At 36.9% G+C, this 19,574-nt stretch overlaps 1 protein-coding gene across 2 annotated transcripts in view; it reads right to left on the reverse strand.

Annotated features, from left to right (window-relative positions):
- The window catches only part of uxs1 (UDP-glucuronate decarboxylase 1), a 62,823-nt gene that overhangs the window by 3,869 nt on the left and 39,380 nt on the right, over positions 1 to 19,574 (reverse strand). For both annotated transcript variants that reach the window (XM_016523367.1, XM_016523366.1), the window contains 3 exons: positions 16,468 to 16,589; positions 6,631 to 6,750; positions 6,212 to 6,255 (listed from right to left, as the gene is read on the reverse strand). In XM_016523367.1, coding sequence (XP_016378853.1) covers positions 6,212 to 6,255; positions 6,631 to 6,750; positions 16,468 to 16,589 — 286 coding nt within the window. The remainder of the gene's footprint in view (positions 1 to 6,211; positions 6,256 to 6,630; positions 6,751 to 16,467; positions 16,590 to 19,574) is intronic.

Raw genomic sequence — 19,574 nt, forward strand, 5'->3', positions numbered from 1 at the left:
GTGTAGAATTTCTATACCTCAATGTGTAGGTCGATCATCACTCTTTTGTATGTTACACACAATCTACTAAATACAGACAGCTTCATTATAAAGGAAAATAACAAATATATAATCATAATCTATGACAGAAATACTATTATAAACTAGGTTAATGGATAATTCAGTAGCAAAAGTTACTCTAGAAAAATCATGAGTGCACAATAATTTTATAAAATCCTAAACTTTCAGTGAAAAAAAAAAACATTATTTAGTGAGGATCAAATAAAAGTGAGTAAGTGTAGGACTAAATCTGGAACACATTACTCTTTGTATTGTTGCAAAATACATGCATGAAAAACAAGTCATATATTTATATATAAATATATACTATAGTCAACATTTGAAGTGGATCAAAACCTTTCATCAAAGTTGTACTAAAACCAAAACAATACCCGTTCTTGTCTTAAGACAACTTTGATGACATTTTTGATCCACTTCAAATGTTGACTACTGTATAAATTAAGACATTTCTTTTAAATGTATAGCAGAGTAATGAGGCAGCAACATATGATAGAAAAGTACACGCGATATTTATCTACTCCGGGTCCTAATTAGGCGACGACCAGCACATGAAGAATTATAATTCTTGGGTGAACCATTCTTATGACTGAGTAAATTCTCTCTTTTTTTAAGTTATATTTTTATGATATATATGTGTGTTTGCTGAATGTTAACGATATATGGGAAAGTATTATAGCATCTGTCTTTGTATTGCTAATAATAGAAAGGCAAACACTGCAACACTTTTTCATTTAGTTTTTTCTTCCCAAAACAATTTAAAAAGACAGAACTGAAAAGAGAATAAGAGCTCTTTGTGCATCTGTACTTAGGCGCTGTTAAAATTAATGTCAGATTATAACGCTTATCGCCAAAATAGAAAAAATTAGCAGCTGGTCCAGATAAAAAAAAAAAAACCTAATACTGGCTGAAATACAAAAAAGTCTTGACACACACACACACACAACAACAACAACAAGAGACACTAACTGTAACACCATCACTGGCAGGAATTCCATCACTTCTGAATACTAGCAAAATGACTAAAAATATAACTTAAAAAAAGAGAGAATTTACTCAAAGTCATAAGAATGGTTCACCCAAGAATTATAATTCTGTCATTATTTTCTGACAAAACTTTTTGTGTTCCATGGTTAAAGAAAAAAACAAAAACAAACAAACAACCGGTTTAGAATAATATGAGGGAATAAATAAGGGCAGAGTTTTCATTTTTGGGGTGAACTATTCCTTTTAGATGTGCGCCAAACACAAGCCACAAGAGTTGCCTTTGATCTGTCAATACAGCTGGAATGATAGATGTGAATTGGTCTCTTTCCCTTTAATAACACTATGAGATCAATCATACTGGTCCATCTTCTCTTCACTGAGTGTACGCTGCTTATTTAAGATAACACTACCGTATTAATCTGTAGGATGAACCAGCCCAGAGCTGCGGCCCTATCTCCTTGAGCGGTGTGGGCTCGGACCCTGAGAGGGATATCAGAGCCTGTGGAAATCCAAGTTTTCAAACAAGTGCCACGTTTATATAGGAGTTCACTTTACCTCCGATCATCTCATCCTTTCTTTAGTGTGATGTTTGACTGATGTCTTTTCCTCCAGACCATATGCATATTAATATTTAACTTTTGATATTGAAACTAGCAACAACAATTGTGCAATTACACTGGTATTGCTATCAGCTACTGGAATTTGGTATTGTGACAACCTTATTAGTAAGTATATAAGAGCAGCTCAGGCTGCATCTTTCCTGCTTTTCATAGGGACAATAATGTCATTAAAACTGATACAACAAGCCGTGAAATGTCTTAAACAACAAAGGAGAAAAAAGCAGATTTTACGAAGACTTAGATAACAGAGAAACATCACAGATAAGATGGCCAAGATGGTATGAGGTACCATGTTTGGGAACATTGAGTGAAACTACATGCTGCTTGTATGGGACGCCTTCAATATGTTAAATTGGTGATACTGCCTTCTTTTAAATGTGATGCAACTAAATTTCTAATCCGGTTTGGCCAATCCTGCTCTTATCTACTGCTCTTCTTTTAAAGGTCGAGGTTCTGCTGTCCAAAAGACCGGAAATGTGTTTAAATACAGAATCAATATTTCCTGAGGCAAACATTTGAAAGTTCAAAACTGAAAGTCAAGGTTGAAAGATTTTTAATTTGTATAGATTAGTGCATCAAGTTTTCCAACACGCTCATTGCAATTCATAACTATTTCACATTTTTGGAAATTGGTAGTGAAATTTGTATGATCATTCAAATCATACCAATAAATGTGAAATTGCCAACTCGTAAAAAGTAACATTTTCAGATGAAATTGAGTTGAAATGTTCTTTTATAAGCTAGAATACCAAGAGCTGTAAACAATTTCAGTCAGTTTCAAAGAATCACAAAGAGCATGTTGGGCTAGTTTCCTGACTTACTAAAGACTCTTTATGCTGTTTATTTCTTTATTTTAGTGATATTTGTATAGGTATTATTATCATTTAACACACTGAACAAAAACACTGCTTAAAGCACTTCAAGAAAATTTAAAATACTCTATAAATAACTTACATAACATTAATGTGCTTGACGTTTTTGCATCCAAGGTGATTCATTTAAGGCAGTGGTTCTCAAACTTTTTACAGCGGCGTACCCCCTGGGGCATTTAACATTCTTCTGCGTACCCCCTCTCTCCAACTTAGACCGCAGTCACACCTTTTCTATTAAAGGGTGTTTGCGTACCCCTCACCGTCATCTCACATACCCCAGTTTGAGAACCACTGATTTAAGGTATACATTCTGGGGCCTGTTTCATAAAACAAGTTTACCAAATAAGCCAGGCTTATTTCAATTAGTCTGACTTATTTTGAACCAAATCAACTGACGATAAGTCAGACTAACTGAAATAAACCTGGCTTATTTGGTAAACGTTTTACGAAACAGGCCCCTGGTAGTATGTGTTCCCTGTGAAGTCTTGACATTGCTGTTGATCTGCTAGTTAAAAAAAAAAAGAAAAAAAAACCATTCTCTTAAATCACATCAACTGTTAAAATGTAAAATATGTCAAGATTCCTGATTTTAAAAAAAAGTTAAGAGGTTAAAAGTTACTGTAAATGCCTCTTAAAAGGTAGATACTTTATGTTCAAAGGATTAGCCTTGGCTTCTTGCACTTTCATCTGTACTATGTATACATATTAAAAGGCTGTATAAAGGAAAAGTTCCCTCTAAATTTCAAATGCACCCTATTTTGAGTGGTAATGTTGCAAAGCCATGTACTGTACCTGTGGAGTTACAGTATGAACTCACTCTACATTTCCCTCTGAATTATGCCGTTTGAATGTACCCGAATTATGAGTTTAATGAACTCCCCAGTGTTATCAATGCCAAAAACACTTCCTTCAGTAGGGTGGCCAGTAGCTCATTTATGAGCAGATGGTTAAAAGCTGGGCAGAGCCTCCAGACACTCAGTCGATGTCTGTCATTTAAGACTGTGGTCTGTAGAAAATTCTGTGGTCAATCCCGTGTGTTATATTACACAGTCCTAATTAAGTGAACTTTGCTCATCCAGGAGAATGTTTGTTCTACTGAGACACTGAGACTTCAAATAAGCCACGATGGCTCTGATCTCTTACCCCACCGGAGTGTGTTGGGTCTTCTAAAGATGGAGCCAAAGCAGCCATATAGCAGCTAGAGGTTAGATGAAACCGGCTTAATTAAATTATACTCAAAATATCACCTACAAACAGCACCATAACATATTTAGAGAATATTTCTGCCATCCTGTTCCCTGGAGGTGGACAAATGATGAAATACATGTGATGGTCAGATCCAAGAGGCATTTACAAAATTCCTGACACAAATGATGAAGGCCATGCAACACTAACTTCCATAAACAGGCTTGATGCTACAAGACTGCTCTGCCAGACCTCCCTGCCAAAATGATATATTTCACCAACAGACTGGACCTTTCTTTTCCTCAGATTGTAATCAGTCTTGTGACAGGTTTGGCTTAACTAAGCTCAGATTCAATGAAAGGCACCCCCAAATCAGCTTGCAAGTGGCCCCTTTCCCAAAAAGCTAAGTTAAGTTGGCAGTATTTGTTCCTACTCATCATTAGAGTACTGATAGATGCATAAACCAGACAGTCTTTAAAAAGCAACATGAAACTGTAATTAGAAATTCTGTACATTTAAAACTTAGGGTGCTTTCACACTAGCACTTTTGGTGCGCACCCGGGTTCGATTGACGTCAGAGTTCGGTACGTTTGGATGATGTGAATGCGGTCTTCCGAACTCGGGTGCGCACCCACGAACCGTACCCGAGTCCGCTTAAAAAGGGTGGTCTGGGGTACGGTTCAAGTGAACTCCGGTACGGTTCGCTGCTGATGTGAACGCAATCGTACCAAATCACGGAAGTAAACTGCTATTAATGACGTATTATTTGATAAAAATGTGTGTTTGTGTGTGTTTCACTCACTTTCCTGTAGAGCGTGACTGACGCGCTGCAAGCAGAGAGCTGTATATCTCATTTCTATTCACCTTCAGAGTTCTTTAGAGCATTTGCAGTAAGTCAGACGTTAAGTGCCGTTAAGTACTGAAGCTTTGGAAACAAAACCAACGGTTCAAAAGCATAAATATAAAATTGAAGAGAGCCTTGCTACGCATTTTGCCGTCTTCTCCTGCGCCATCGTTACTAAGCAACGGGGTAAACAGCTGCTGGCTTGATGACGCAAACGAACCGCGGTTCGGACCCAAATAACTCGGGTTCGGACCAAGCAATCGAACCAAGTGTGAAAGCACCCTTAAATTTAAAACTATAAATGTGTGTATATCTATACGCAAGTATATATACAGATATATATACATTAGACTTACAAAAAATAATGTATGAACGCAGTATATGTTTAATGCACTGTATATGTACAATGATATATATACACACATTTATATCCACTGGTCATTTGTATGTCTCGCTTCCCCAAAAATCCCACAGTGATCACATGGGGATCAGTCCAAAGCCCATTAAAGGGGTCATATGATGCGATTTCAAGTTTTCCTTTCTCTTTGGAGTGTTACAAGCTGTTCGTGAATAGATAAGATCCCTAAAGTTGCAAAGACTAAAGTCTCAAACCCAAAGAGATATTCTTTATAAAAGTTAAGACTGGTCCATGCCCTCCTAAAACACCTCGTTTAAACACACCCCCACACGTCTGTCACGATGTGGGAAGATTTGCATTAGGGCTGCACGATAAATCGCATGCAATATTTAATGCGCATCTTGTCAGAAAGCCGGTTCTGTAATCAGCGGTAAATCTCCATCACGTGCGTGCTTTCACATTGAGCAGCATTAACTACACAGAGCCGTTGTTCACTGACAAGCTGCGCACAACCACGATCATAATAAGTTTACTTCCACCAAAGCACCACCACATTATCAGTCTGTACACAACTCTGCAGCCTTTTAAATAAAAAAAACAGAGTTCTGCCTTTGAAATACCTTCAACGCAATTACCAGAAAGCATTAGTAATCCCATCAAAAGCCGACCTCCGTCCTTGAAAACGCCATGAAGCAATGTGTCAAGGTCTGTTTTTCCCCAAGTTTCATTTCATTAAGACAAAACATGGGACTGTTATGTTAATACTTTTGTTTGTTCACGCATTTCATTTGTGCTGTTCTTTTGACATTAAAGAGACCAGGTGGGCTTTTTTTCTCTGCTCTTATCATTCACAATTGCACAATAACATTAGAAGGAATAACACAGAAAACTAGAGATGACATGAAAACAGATGGAAATGGGAAAAAAGGGACAGATGGATGTGTTATGTAAATCTTTGTTCATGGCAGTATAGTTTTTTTTCCCCCTCAAATTTGTAACATCGCCTATTTATTCAGAACAAGCCAATGTATTCTTTTCTTTGTTTTGAGCGCTGACTTTAAAAGCATCTTTCACAGATCATTTTGATTCAATCCACTTGTGGACAGTTTGAACATTCACTGTTCAAAATGATGGAAAAATCAGCCAATTATAGTATTATGCTCCCATATTTTGTTGTTTTTGTATTTTCATAGTACCTATTTACTTTTGCATGGGTCCTCTTGTGCTCTAGATACAAAACAAATGAAAACCCACCCACAGATTTATTTAGTTTTTTATCAGTGCTTACCTCACATACTGGAAAGCTCTTGTCTGAGAACCTGAACCGTAAACCTGAAAAATGTAAAACAAACAGAATCAGAATCATACATCAGATTCAGAGCACATGACATTATGCAAAAAAATGTGAAAATATAATTTGTTCATTTAAAATTAGCCATAGGAAAAAAAAATATTTTATTCAAAACTCATTAGTCATTTCCAAGCCCATCTGATTAACATAATAAAAAAACAGTTTTTGATAGGTAAGAAAAAGACAGCATTCTGTATGGATGCCCCACTTTTTAATTTCACAAGGCTACAAACTGAAGTAACCCCCATTTTTTTGTCTGTGTGAAGCTGAATTAAGTCAAAGCAGTAATTGAGAGTTAGGAGGTGTAATCAACACTGTATATGGTTCATTATTTTAACAAGGTCAATGGGTCTTACCGTCAGCGGCTCTCCCTGTAAAGCCTGCAGAATGAAATTACTGACCACTCTCCCATCATTCATGTGCATGCGAGACCCGAAGGTGTTGAAGATCCGAGCCACTCTCACCTCTACTCCTTCCTGTGAGACACAGGCACATGCGAACCTCATTAACACCATGAGTTCTGCTGCAAGTGTTAATTATTCAGTGAACATGCAGCAATAGGTTTATGGGTTTCAGGATTATATGCAGCTGAAGCTCAAAATGTATTACTAGAGCTTCACTGATTTTGACAATACTGAATTCATACATGAGATCCTGATATCGATGTCTTCACATTTTCATTAGTAGTCTAAAGCCAGATCTAAAAATGCTTCATTTCGTTCCTAAAAAAAAAAATAGTAGCAGCATAACAATTGGACTGGAAAATGTGCATTATTTTCAGAATGTAGTAGTATTTTGGTCTGTTTGCCCTTTTGCTTTATTGACAGAAGCACACAAATATAAGTGGGCCGATCTGTAAACAGTGACAGACAACATCTAATTTCAAGCAATCGTGACATTAATCATAAAAATTCCTTGGCCCACCTGTCCAAATGGCAGAAACTCTCTTATTAAAAAGCATGTGGCCCACACATATTTCAGAGGTGTTGGTCATTGATGGAGGGCCTGTAGCTCTGTCAGCATCACAGAGGAAGATACGCAACTCTTTCATGCTTTTGCATCATGCAAATGCCAGTGCTTTTATATTTCTAGCATTTCATCTCACAACTTACTTTGGGCTGACAATACAGCTATTTCTGTAACAGTATTGGTAATAACTAACCATTACCCATCAACACCCTGGAAGTCGAGAGGTTACACAGCTTAAGGTCCTTGGACTACTATTTCTGCATCCAAAAAAAAAAAAAGTATGTAAAAAAAAAAATCTTTATATGACGGAATTTTCCGTATCAATTTTTCACAGGGGTTTTATCCACATTTTGAATTACACATTGTATTGTGTTGTGTTTTAGGGTTGAAGGAAATGTCCTTAAACCTAAAGGAAAATCTACGGGTAATTTTCTGCCAGGATATTATTGGTTTTTCTATGGACTTTTTGTTTTGTTTTGTTACAGTGTAAAATGCATCATCAAAAAAAAAAACTCTCGAACAGAGTTTAAGAAGTTTGGAGTATCAAAAGACATCGTTTCATTTCCATAGAGCAGTGACAGAAAGCATATTACCATTCATTAAAGGTATTTGCATGCACACTGATAACTACTACAATCAGCTTATTGAAATAACCCTTTTTACTGGTTTACATGCAAAACAATTACCTGGCAACACAAGCAGATGACATTTACAAGACTTTTTAAAATCAGGTTATCCCCTAGCTGTGGCGTCACAACAAAATTATTTGTGTATCTGACTCATTTATGTAGTCAATGGGAGGGGTGATGTTAAATAAAGCATTAAAAACCAGAGCAAGAGGAAACTTATATGGACTCATAACATGTTGCAGTTTCTATGACTGCACCACTCCTCTTCAGGCTAAAGATGAGAACACATTTTTACAATTTCTTGGGTAAAATGAAATTTCCATGGTTACTTAACAGAATTGGATTCTAAAAAATACTAATTGTTTACATTTTTTTTGCACATTAATGTTTTGCTTGAAATTTTGTATAAAGGTTTTTATATTAATATGTAATATGTTACATTTTAAAAATAATACATAATTTTTAAAAAGCTAAAAACAAATGTCCACTCAGAAGACAAGCAATGTGACGGAGTATTTGGACGGAAAATAAAACAGAAAAGACTGGTTATGATGGAAAACATGAAATTATATACCGTAATATACCGTGCAATTATATAAAGTATGAAATTTTATACTGGTTTAAAGGGGAAATGTTACAAATGAAACGACAACAGACCCTATATAAATATCCAAACAAATAGAATACCCTAAAATAATGTGTAATTACACATGTAAGTTGACGTTTAAGTACACGTCAAATTTTCTTGCGATTTTGCCACCTGTCATGTGCACAGATATTTGTCATACATAAGAAATGCATTCAAACCCGGACACGTAAACAGTTGCCGTGGTAATGAACTATGACTTATGACCAACTCATGCAAACTAAATTTATTTGATTCTGTTTATAAGAGGCTATAAATAGAGGCCTAAAATTATTATAAGAAACTACTGACGTACATGAGGACTACAAGTCTCATCTAATTACTCTGACTCATGCCTGTTTTTAATCCAGAAGAAGACAATACAAAGTAGTCTAAATTAATTTAGACTTCAAAATATCTTCTTTTTCATTTCACAGAGGAAAGATTCATACAGGTTTAGAACAACATGAGTGTGAGTAAATGATTTTGGGTGAACTATCACTTCAATGTATATGTTAATGTTAATAATGAAAGTAATGATACGGTGTCAATCTGTCATGTTCATTTAATTGCGTTCCAGAGGTGGTTGGGAGTCTCATGGGACATCTCTGTGTCAGAAAAGGTTGAAAACTGCTCTAAAACACTCCATCATCATGAAGTAACACATCACTATTCTCCACATTGCTCCAAGCTTGCCAAACTAGTAATTCCAATCAAAACTGGGTGAGAAGGCCAGAAGACATGGCCACATCAATTTAAAAAATAAAATCAAAATCAAAAGAAAGATCACAGTGAAGAATCAAAGCAAAGAAAAAGTCAATAATTAAAGCTGTTTATTTCTGTTTAAACATCATCCCCCATTCAATGGAATTGCAAATATAATGATGTTTCCAAACCTGCTTCCAAAAGACCAATATGGACCCTTCTGCATCACAGAACCACAGTGATGACACTCTTCAGGGAATTTAAAATATGAATGGCTTTACTTATGATCTCTGCATAATAAAATGGGACAGGACAAAATATTGTATATCTTTTATATCTAATTATATCTATATATTATCCCTGTTCCATTGAGCGGTGCACAGTGCACAAACTACAAGAATGTAGTTAGAAAACTTTTAAGTGACCATGACATCAAAATTGACAATTCATATTTTTTAATGAATGTTGACGTGTTTATTATAAATAATTTATCGTTGAACTGAATTAACAGCTCTAATATGAGGCATGAAAATAATACCGCTTATAACTGGAAAATATTTCATATTATGATATGAGCTACATAAATCTCTAAAGACAGGCCGTGTAAAGGTAAAACCTGTACTTGTGCCTGCATGAAACACTGGCCTTGAAACAGTGTAAGAGAGAACCTGGAAGTTTAACAGGGATAGTTGGATTTTTAGGTCCAGTAGTTCTATAATTAACTCTGTGGACTTGAATAAAAACATGAAAACTCTCATGAATAGCATTATAAATGAAGGATGGGCTGCAAAAATGCCAGACTTCACATAACGGGGACAAAACAAGGACAGCCTACTTAAGCGGCCTTTTTAACAAGCACTAGCCTGATTGCAAGCCTATTGTGTGATTACACAAACACTATGTGTGTGAGCATGGCACATTTTAGTTGCGATGACAAGGCTGTGTGTTACCATTTTTACTACCGGAAAGACAAGTGGGCTGTGCACATGCACAACCACAAACCAAGTTCAAGCTCAAGTCATTTCCTGATCTCAGGCTGAGTTTATGCACCCCTCTTAAATTGTCCCATTTGTTAAAAAAAGAGACAGAGGCAAAACAAAAAATTAGGAAAATATAAAAGAACAGACCCACTCACGTTAAAGAAATTCAAAATCTCATTAATATGTGTGGCGAAACTTATCACATTTCAACCTAAAGTGACACCTTCAAAATAGCCTTGAGCAAAACTGTAACAGTTTGCGGTGTAAAAGCATGAAGCAAAGCTGTCTTCAGTGAAATAGGCCTTAAATCAATGCTTTCCATTAGGGGACTGAGAAAGCATTTTCAGAGCAATGATGGCTCTCAACAATGCCAGAAAGCTGTAATTCAGGCTGAGCAAACAGTCTCCTGATGACTGAGGTGACAGTAAGACAAAACCAGAGCCATAAGGGTCAAAAGATCAAAGAAGTTCATAAAAGAAACTGCTCGATGAGAGCAGATGATGTAAGGGGATGGGGAGAGAGCAGAGGGGATTGAAGTGGGCTAATTAAGTCAATTGGAAGAAAGGCACATCACGAGACACGGAGGTCAAAGGTGACACATCTGTGTTTTTACCAACCTGCATTATAATTGTGAAGGACACTGATGAATAACCAGAAGAGGATGGAGATTAAATTTGAAATATCTACAAAGTGGACTTCCAAGAATGTAATAACCACCAAAACTAAACAAATGAGACAGGTGTTAATTAGAATTTAGTGCATTCATCATATGTGAGATTGTGGAGCAAACACAATGCGGTCAGAGCTGTGGCAGTGTAGCATACATGCTCTTAAAATGCTGGAGCTGCAGCATTTTTTTTGGGGTTAAAGGGGTCATGACATGAGAAATCAAATTTGCCTTGATCTTTTGGCATATTGGTCTTTGTACCATTAAAACATCCTGTAAGTTTCATAGCTTAAAACGACCTCCTCATTATGAACAAAGCATTTAAACAAGCTCCAAAAATGGCTTTGTGACGAGTGGGGCGGGGCCGAGATCCGTGGGAGCCGTGTTTGTTTATTTTGTTATTAAATGGTTTAAATGTTCACCGGTTCCCCCGCCTCCGAAGAAGGAGGCGGGAACCGGCGAACATTTAAACCATTTAATAACAAAATAAACAAACACAAAAGTAAAGCGGCAGCCCCTCACGGATGACTGCTGCACACAAAACACAAATAAAGTCCAGGCCTGGTCCTCTCTCGTCTTCCACTGTCGTCGTTCCTCCTTTTATCCTTCCGGAGCTCCTCCGTGGGACTCGAGACCGGTGAGTGGTGCAGGTGTCGCTCATTATCATTAAACTCCACCTTCTTTGTTCCGTTCCCACGGCTCTCGGCCCAGCCCAACTCGTCACAAGCTTGTTTGGATCTGAGGTGCCAGATGACATCACCCGGGCACAAACATTTGCATAAACACTGCCTCCAGAGCAAGACATCGACAAATAGTCATCTTCTCACCATAGGACCCGCCCACTGGCGTTCAAGTCACTTAAAGGCTTACTTCACCCAAAAATGAAAATTAGCCCAGGTTTTACTCACCCTCAAGGCATCCTAGGTGTATATGACGTTCTTCTTTCAGACTAATCCAATCGGAGTTATATAAAAAATTGTCCTGGCTCTTCCAAGCTTTATAATGACATGGGTGAGTGTTTTTGTTCAACAAATTAAAACGTTTTGTCCATCCATATTAAAACATGCCTCACATGGCTCCGGTGGGGGGTGGGGGATGGATGCGTTTTTGTAAAATAAATATCCATATTTAAAACAATATAAACAGTTTTGTGTAACTTCCGCTAACTGTTGTACATGCGTTCACGATAGACGTAGGACGCAGGCATAGCGCATGCACGTGTGAGTGTCACGAAAACCAACATTTGTTTACAGGAGCAAAGAAAGCAAAGATTCCTTACTTTAGCAAAGGAAAACCAGCCGACCGGTGAGTGGTGCAGGTGTCGCTCATTATCATTAAACTCCACCTTCTTTGTTCCGTTCCCACGGCTCTCGGCCCAGCCCAACTCGTCACAAGCTTGTTTGGATCTGAGGTGCCAGATGACATCACCCGGGCACAAACATTTGCATAAACACTGCCTCCAGAGCAAGACATCGACAAATAGTCATCTTCTCACCATAGGACCCGCCCACTGGCGTTCAAGTCACTTAAAGGCTTACTTCACCCAAAAATGAAAATTAGCCCAGGTTTTACTCACCCTCAAGGCATCCTAGGTGTATATGACGTTCTTCTTTCAGACTAATCCAATCGGAGTTATATAAAAAATTGTCCTGGCTCTTCCAAGCTTTATAATGACATGGGTGAGTGTTTTTGTTCAACAAATTAAAACGTTTTGTCCATCCATATTAAAACATGCCTCACATGGCTCCGGTGGGGGGTGGGGGATGGATGCGTTTTTGTAAAATAAATATCCATATTTAAAACAATATAAACAGTTTTGTGTAACTTCCGCTAACTGTTGTACATGCGTTCACGATAGACGTAGGACGCAGGCATAGCGCATGCACGTGTGAGTGTCACGAAAACCAACATTTGTTTACAGGAGCAAAGAAAGCAAAGATTCCTTACTTTAGCAAAGGAAAACCAGCCTCCTCTTGGCTTATATCGAAATCCTCTGACATTTTTCTTTACAAATCCTCGTTTTGTACTTCTAATTTGTGACTGGCATTTTGTTTTGTTCTCTCTCCGTTGCGCTTCTGCGTTCGTCACTAATCATCGGTGCGTGCGTGCGCTACGCTCGTTCGCTTTCTGACACAGTCCATGCGCTTGAGTCTGTCAATAGGACAAATGGAGTGAAAGAACATTCGCTTTGCTTTGTATTGTAAACGAGGGACAGTGTCATGAAGAGTTCACAAAGAAACATTTGTTAAAAGATGAAGCGGTACTAGATCTTACTGCAGCTGCATCACAACCCCTAAGTGAATGCTTTGTCTGGAAATGACCGTTTTTTTTCTCTCCATGTTGTCGAAACACACATGCAATAGCGAGGGGGCGTTTATACTGTTTCCTATGCAATGATGTTAGCCAATCATAACAGTGGCGGATTACTGAGAAGGACACGCCCCTTAAAACAGGTCGTTTAAAACAGAGGGTCAGAATGAGGTTTGAAAATAATAATTTTTCCACATATATATATATATATTTTTTTTTTGGTGCAAAAAACTTTCAACATTATAAGTGAACCTCAAGGAACATATTAAAATAATAAAAAAACATGTCATTATGACCCCTTTAAATTGATTTTATACACATCACATATCGCATTTCAAATTATTTAACATGTTATGGCATATCATATTTTTCTTCAATATTGTGTAACCCTAGTAAATAGCATAAGAAATAAGTACCGCTCCCATACTACATGTCCTCTGAGCATTCACATAGTATCCAGATCAATATTTAAATGTATTTATTCATTCATTTAAACTATGTAGGCTATATCAAGAACTTTAATAAATATGCTTTTGACATTGAAAAAGTAGAGACTTTATCTGTAAATGTAACTCTTTCAAATCACAAAGGTGTAATAATGTGAGGTCAGAAGAGAACAGAGTCTGTCCGGAGTCAGCGGAAAGCAAAAGCAAAATTAGATAAATAGGAAAGTCAATTGCTATGGATGGAAGGAAGTGCATGAATGGAAGAGTAAATCTAATTGAGTATAAATGAATGCAGTGGACTGATAAAGCACCTCCACCAGCCCAATGATCACGTCTCAGACACAGAGATTAGGATGGGTGGACTGATAAATATGAAAAGGAGAGCCCCTTTGTGTAGGAAAGGGAAAAAAAGAAACAAGACAACAATAAAGCAAGGGGAGGGCTTTGGACAGAAGAGAGAACGGTTCATTTCTATGTCCTGGATTTGATGATTTTCATTACTAATCTAAAGTTGGACTAATGGAAATACAGCCTTTCATCACTACAACCTCATGCTTTCATCAAACATGAATATACAGTGGGTACGGAAAGTATTCAGACCCCCTTAAATTTTTCACTCTTTGTTATATTGCAGCCATTTGCTAAAATCATTTAAGTTAATTTTTTTTCCTCATTAATGTACACACAGCACCCCATATTGACAGAAAAACACAGAATTGTTGACATCTTTGCAGATTTATTAAAAAAGAAAAACTGAAAAATGCTCAGTATTTAGTAGAAGCACCCATTTGATCTAATACAGCCATGAGTCTTTTTAGGAAAGATGCAACAAGTTTTTCACACATGGATTTGGGGATCCTCTGCCATTCCTCCTTGCAAATCCTCTCCAGTTCTGTCAGGTTGGATGGTAAACGTTGGTGGACAGCCATTTTTAGGTCTCTCCAGATGCAATATAACAAAGAGTGAAAAATTTAAGGGGGTATGAATACTTTCCATACCCACTGTACATCTAGTTTTATAGGGATAGCTCACCCAAAAATGAAAACTGACTTGCTTTCTTCTGTGGAAAACAACACAGGATATTTGGAAGAATTTTGATAAACAAACCATTTTGGTGACCATTGAATCTCATTGTATGGAAAAAAACAAAAAAACACTTTGACATTTAGACTCCAACTGAATGACCACATTTTCATTTTTGTGTGGACTATCCCTTAAGGCTGTGTTTTATGCAAAACAAAAATAATCAAAACTGGCATATTATCCTCAATCTGCATAAAAGGTGGTAAACAGGGGAAAAAATTATCTTCTGAACAAACATAAGACAGACTATTACTTCAAATAATTGTCAAACAGCCTTTATCTTTCTCAAATGTCACTGAATTAAATTTTAAAAGGACATGCCAGATGCCACATGTCACTGATGATATTCAAATCAAACTTGTGAGGGAGAATTTCTCATGTGGTGACACAGAGCGGCAATGCATGTACTGAAGGAACAATGAATATGATAAAGAAAATCTGAGACTGACACCAAGTGAAGAAAAACAGATCAAATCAGCTGCAGCAAAGGCTGGTGCCAATCAATCACATCACAGTGTTTAACAAAAAGACACAGTCAGGAAATGAATGTGTCACAAAGAACCAGATGATCATTGTGATCTTGCCTGCGTGTCAACCAAACACAGCCCAAGATTATCAACCTTTAGGTAACACCAAGGTGCTTAACAGGTGACCCAATAGACTTTATTTTGTCATTACATCTAATTGTATTTAGCCACTAAAAGTGAGAATTAGGTACTGTGTTTTTAATTTCGCATCAAATACAATATGGTTTTAACTGACGACGTAAATCTATTTCTCACAAAAGTGCATCACTCAAAAGGCCATACTATTTGGTACATTAATGACAGAGCAAAATATTCAAAATAACTACCTTCTGATTATCTAACCCAGGGGTGTCCAAACTCGGTCCTGGAGCGCCGGTGTCCTGCAGAGTTTAGCTCCAACCCTAATCAAACACACCTGAACCAGCTAATCAAGCTCTTATAGGCATACTAGAAACTTCCATTCAGGTGTGTTGAGGCAAGTTGGAGCTAAACTCTGCAGGACACCGGCCCTCCAGGACCGAGTTTGGACAGCCCTGATCTAACCTCTGGAAATGATCTTGCGCTGTACCAGGGAACTTAATCCCAATCTGTATAAAACAAACTTTACACATTTATAAAGCCACCTAAAGTATTTATTTTTATTTTATTTTTTTAATACATTTTAGTATGAAAGTAATTGGTGAATCATGATTTGTTCGTTAAACATGTCTTTATGCAGATTTCACACACAAATTTGTGCAAATGCATATTTAGGGAATAAGACCCACTGTTTCCATCTAAAAATGCTGCTAATGGTTTGGCTCACCATTTCAGTTTCACATTTAATTTCTCATCAAACAGTGCATCCATCCACGCTGTTGTGAGGTTGCCAAGCTGCCTTGTTTTTCCATAAAATTATTTGTCACTCTTCCTAGCATAGAAATTTTAGCCCTTTGATGTATAAACAATATGTGAGACTCTTGCATCATTATTTCAAGTCCTCCATGGCTTTGGAGGTCTAAGTTCAGTTAGTGACTTTACATTATATTACATTACAATATATGTATTAGCTTCTTTCTCCAATTATAATTGGCTCTCAGACAGTGTGTATTTTTATATGTTATGTTGCTTGGATAAGAAAGTGACAGCAAAGAATATTGAGTAGACTGGAAAAAGAATATGAAGGCACATTTCTATAGTTCTCTATGTTAATACACCTCGAGAGCAGGATGAAAAAAATTAAATACAGAAATCCATCTAATTTCACTCATACCTGTTTCATGTAGGCGTAACACATCGTCTCAGCAACACGTTTCCCTTCATCATAACAGGCCCGGGGGCCAATAGGGTTCACATGACCCCAGTATTCCTCATTCTGGGGGTGCACCTCTGGGTCTAGTTGAAGACACAAACACACAAACATGATATACAATACACAACCTCCTATGGTTCACATTTAACACAAACATTTTAAATTGTAAAATGAGGGAGAACTACAATATAATGTCCACACAGCCATTGCCCATACAGCCAAAATGAAAAATTTGACATTTTTATAAATGGTCGCAGTACATTTCTATGGCCACAGAACTATGAATAGATAAATGATTTAAAAGACTCTGGCAATAAATCATAAAGACATACAAAGTTTCAAAACATTTGATCTAGGTCTGACATTAAAACTTCATGTGACTTGTTCGAACATGCTGATGATTCATTGACAAAATAAAGAAACCGCTACTTACATAACAGATAGCACAAGTGATTCTAGAGGACCTAAGACCTTTTCTCTCTGCTTTAGTTTTTAAAAATCACTACTGTCAAAATTACTGAGATTATGTGAGACTAATGCATGTGGTGATTGCTGTGAAACAGCCTATTAGATTAGATTGCCGTACACAGCTGTTATTTCTGACAGATCTTCCACATCCGCACTCCATTCATTACGTGCTTGTGTGTGGCTGAATAAGTGATAGAACCAAATTCCAGTCACACATGAAATTGTGGTTGTGTGATTTCCTGTTGGACATCAGAGATGACAATAAGCACTTGCATATAATAGCTGCACCAGGTCGACAAACTACACCATATTCCGAACAAATGAAAGGCAGCTGTAGAAGGGATTTAATTTCTGTAAACTGTATGGATGACTCCTGAAATCAAAACTGTACAGTTGCAATCAAAATTATTCAACCCCCTTGACCTACAAGACATTCTGCTACCATGAATACATTTTTATGAAAACAATTAAACCAAGGCAGCAGCACTAGAATATAAAGTTTATTAGTACACCTTTGAGTGATTCTGAGAATGCTGAAAAATGAAGATGATGAAAAAAAATAAAAAAATCTAATTTGCTCTAAACATTCATGTCAAAATTATACAAGACCCCCAAATGCCCTATTCATTCTTTATAACCTCCAGGTGCTTTCAAGCTTCTGTCACCTCTCTATTGCAATCCTGGTCCATTCCGAACTTGGAAAAGCTTCTAGCTCACTGATAATCTTTGACTGTCATATTGCCACTGCTTTCTTCAAATCCTTCCAAGTATTTCTGATGAGACTGAACAGGCCACTCAAGAACATTCTATGACCAATCCCTGCACCAATCTTCAGTAGATTTGGATGGATATTTTGGGATGGTTGCCTGCTGGAAAGTCCAATGATCATAAAGTCTATGCACCAAAGATATTAACATTTCTTCCAAAAAGCTAATACTAATATAAAGAATCAATGAGGTCTTTCATACAGTCAAGATTTCCAGTTCTTGAAACAGCAGTTACCTCTATAACAAGACTGGTCCACCTTCCTGTTTGACCATATTCTTCCACTCATTTTTTCCTCCTTTCATCTGGTTATATTGCAATTGCAATCTTCTTGTAGCCATACACTTTCTAATGTATTAAAACAATTTGTTCTCTATAGTTTTGTGAGAGCTCTTTTGACTTGGCCACATTTGCTACTCTATTTCAGCACATGCATGGGCTAAATTGTTATCAGTTCAAATTAATTCAGTTTAACTATAGAGTTTCCAAAGGTTTAATTGTTTTAACAATTTTGTACCCAACAATACAAATAAGTGACTTTAAAACAGCAATGTGTAAGAGGGGTTAAATAATTATGACATAGCTGTATATCCTAGAACTCAAAAATATTACATTATATATTGACATTATCACGTTTCAATTTTGAGAAATAAAGTTGACCAATAAAAGTTTACATTCAATTGATATAATTCCCTCAATAATACTTACACAAGTATAGCACAGGGCTTATGCAAGTCCTTATATTTGTTTATGTCCTCAAACATATTGTACTATTCAGTGAAAAAAAAAAAAAGTGGTACTTGGATTTCAATGCAATTCAACTAACGTAAAAAGAAGAATAGTAGCTCTTAAGTTTGAAGGCAATGAATGGCCCAACAGCTGAATTGATGGAACTGTCATTTTCTAATGATACTAGTTTTTCTTTCTTGCATGTAATGAATGCCATTTGTCCAGCTTAAAGATACTAAAGAGAAGAGCAAATAAAATAATAAACCTAAAAAACAAACAACAAAACCATGACCACATGTAACTTGGAAGCTACATTTCTCTCTTGATGGACAGAGATCTGTGTTCATTCCCAAATCCCAAATGAGTCGATTATCCAACCATCAAACTGCAGAAGATCAATTGCAAGCTCGTTTTCAGTCAAAAAGAAAAAAATCTAAACATCTCAAAGAGATGTGGGATTAACCAGAAAAAGGCTTTGTTGAGTTGTTTCAGGTGCCACAACCTCTCAGCAGTGTAATTATTGCTTATTTAAGAGATGTGCAAGTGAATTGTTCAATTTTTCTTTCTGTGACTTGTTGAAAATAAACCAACAACTTAAACACAATTGTCTGGACATTCCCTTAGCCTTAAGAGACGATTTCTCCTCTGGAAGACATCTTCAGACTTCTGACTTGGAGAAAGCATTCTTGCATTTACCGTTTGCCTCCAAATTGTATAAACTACAGGTTTTGACATGGACAACTTGGCCATAATATTTAATTTCCTTTTAGGCCACATTATTTGTGTGGTAATTCAAGATTAGGGATCTTAACGGTATGAAAATTTCTCATCACGATTATAGTGACCAAAATGATTTGTGAACAGGAGTTTCTCTTTAGCTATGTTATAAGCTGGGCTTCGGATGCTTCACTTTCGAATTTGCGATCTTGGTGTCACGTTTTACAAGAAAAGATAATTGTCTGATTTGCTTACATACATATTCGCGTCATTTTTGCTTCGCGCTCCTGCTGACGCGGCGAGTATAAACCAAGCTCTTCTCTCTATATGCGCGGTGCAGCTCAAACGAGTAGCGCGGTTTCGTTATGCTTTCAGTTTCGTTTGCCTTT

This window comes from Sinocyclocheilus rhinocerous, unplaced genomic scaffold (genome assembly GCF_001515625.1).
Source record: "Sinocyclocheilus rhinocerous isolate Xijiao unplaced genomic scaffold, SAMN03320098_v1.1 scaffold1441, whole genome shotgun sequence".
Taxonomy (NCBI): domain Eukaryota; kingdom Metazoa; phylum Chordata; class Actinopteri; order Cypriniformes; family Cyprinidae; genus Sinocyclocheilus; species Sinocyclocheilus rhinocerous.